The sequence below is a fragment of the Parasteatoda tepidariorum genome, unplaced genomic scaffold (assembly GCF_043381705.1).
Source record: "Parasteatoda tepidariorum isolate YZ-2023 unplaced genomic scaffold, CAS_Ptep_4.0 HiC_scaffold_16930, whole genome shotgun sequence".
NCBI classification, from domain to species: Eukaryota; Metazoa; Arthropoda; class Arachnida; order Araneae; family Theridiidae; genus Parasteatoda; species Parasteatoda tepidariorum.
The window spans coordinates 1-1643 of NW_027261457.1; the positions used below are offsets into that span (position 1 = coordinate 1).

The 1643-nt window shown below is 35.6% G+C and overlaps 1 protein-coding gene across 1 annotated transcript; it reads right to left on the reverse strand.

The window, feature by feature from the left end:
* Nucleotides 1–370: 370 nt before the first annotated feature.
* On the reverse strand, nucleotides 371–1627 carry LOC122274041 (zinc finger MYM-type protein 1-like; the record flags this gene model as incomplete). Its single annotated transcript, XM_043057995.1, has 2 exons — nucleotides 972–1627; nucleotides 371–614 (listed from the first exon to the last, which is right to left on the reverse strand). Coding segments are annotated over exons 1-2 (900 nt in total), but the record flags the coding sequence as incomplete, so codon positions are not given.
* Between the last annotated feature and the right edge of the window lie 16 nt (nucleotides 1628–1643).

Here is a 1643-nt window from a genome sequence, read left to right on the forward strand (position 1 = left end):
TACATCTGCACTGTAAATTTCTTTAAAATATTCAGCAGACTTTTTTAATGTCTCTTGATCTTGACTATCTGTCTGCATCAAAAAACTAAAGCGGTTTTCAATTATTAAATATGATGATTTTCTTTTTATTAGCTCGCTCATTAATAAGTCACAGATGACATAATGGCACTGTGTTATAAATATCTCTCGGCTAGTTAAATCCACTTCTTTGGATTTCGAATCATCAAGATACCTATTTTTTACAACTTTAATTTTTCGCTTTTCAATAAAGTCACAATTGTGAAGCTTTAGAAACATACGTATCAAAATCATCTCTGATACATTGAATAAACTTTATAATTGAATCAAATAAAGGTATGATAATGCTTACATTTCCATCTGTTGCTTGCAGCTGGATATTAACTTTATTTAGACGCTGCAAAATAGTGTCCCACGAGACAGCCAAAACTGCTGTTTGTCGTTTATCCATTTTTTTATACAATGATTTTGCATCACACCTTGTTGAACTGGTCTCACTCGAACTACTTGAAATTTCACACAAAGCTTGCATAATATCCTTATATCCATCCTGCAATGACTTTGTATCTTCTGCAGCAGCAGACCATCTTGTTATGCTAAGGGACTTAACAGTGAGTTTATTTTTAAATTTTTCGGACAAAATAGCCCATCTATGGGCCGATGCTGAGAAGAAATTATAAATACTCTGGATCAGGCCAAAGAAAGAAGTAGCCTGTTCACAAGACTCGACAGCTGCTACTCCAACCAAATTTAAAGAGTGAGCAGAGCATGGAATATATTCAGCTGTAGGAGANCTTTAATTCGAGCTTGAAGGCCTGAGTATTTTCCAGACATATTCGTATGACTGGCCTCTACAATTTTTAATATCAACCCCTAAATTTTCTAAGAAACTAGTTATAACTGTGCATAGAGTGAGGGAGTCATGACTATAAATGTTTAAAAACTTGACAAACCTTTCCAATGGTCTACCACTTTTATCCACGTAACGTAGCACAATTGAAAGCTGATCGTTGTGTGTGATGTCTGGCGTTGAGTCTACAATTAATCCAAAATATTTAGAAGTTTGTACTTCTGCTACAATTCTATCGAGTACCTTCTGACTCATAATGCTGATTAATTCAGTAACAACTGTAGAAGACAAGTAATTTACATTGCCAGTCCCCGGATTTCCATATTTAGCTAAATGTTCAGCTAAAAAAGGGTCAAACTTGCCCAATAATTCAAGAATGCCAAGAAAATTACCATTGTGAAATGAACCAATTGTCTCGTCACTTCCAAAAAATGCTAACTCACGTTGGCAAAGAAACTGAGTTGTTGCAACAACTCGAGCTAGCACTTTTCGCCAATACAACCGTTCATTTGCATATTCTTCCACTAGCTTGCTATCAATTCTCATAGAAGAGGTTAACCTTTGAGATAAAGCAAGCACAGAATTCCTATGAACCATTGAGTTCTCATGCTCTTTTAACCTCTCTGAAGTATTTTTCCAATAAGAAAAGCCTCCTTTGCAAAGCGATTGGTCACTAGCACTGAATAGTTTACATATGTAGCAAAACACTGCATTTTTTGCTGGTGAATAAACCAGCCATTCTCTTTTGAGTACCGTCATTCGGGGCTACTTTGTG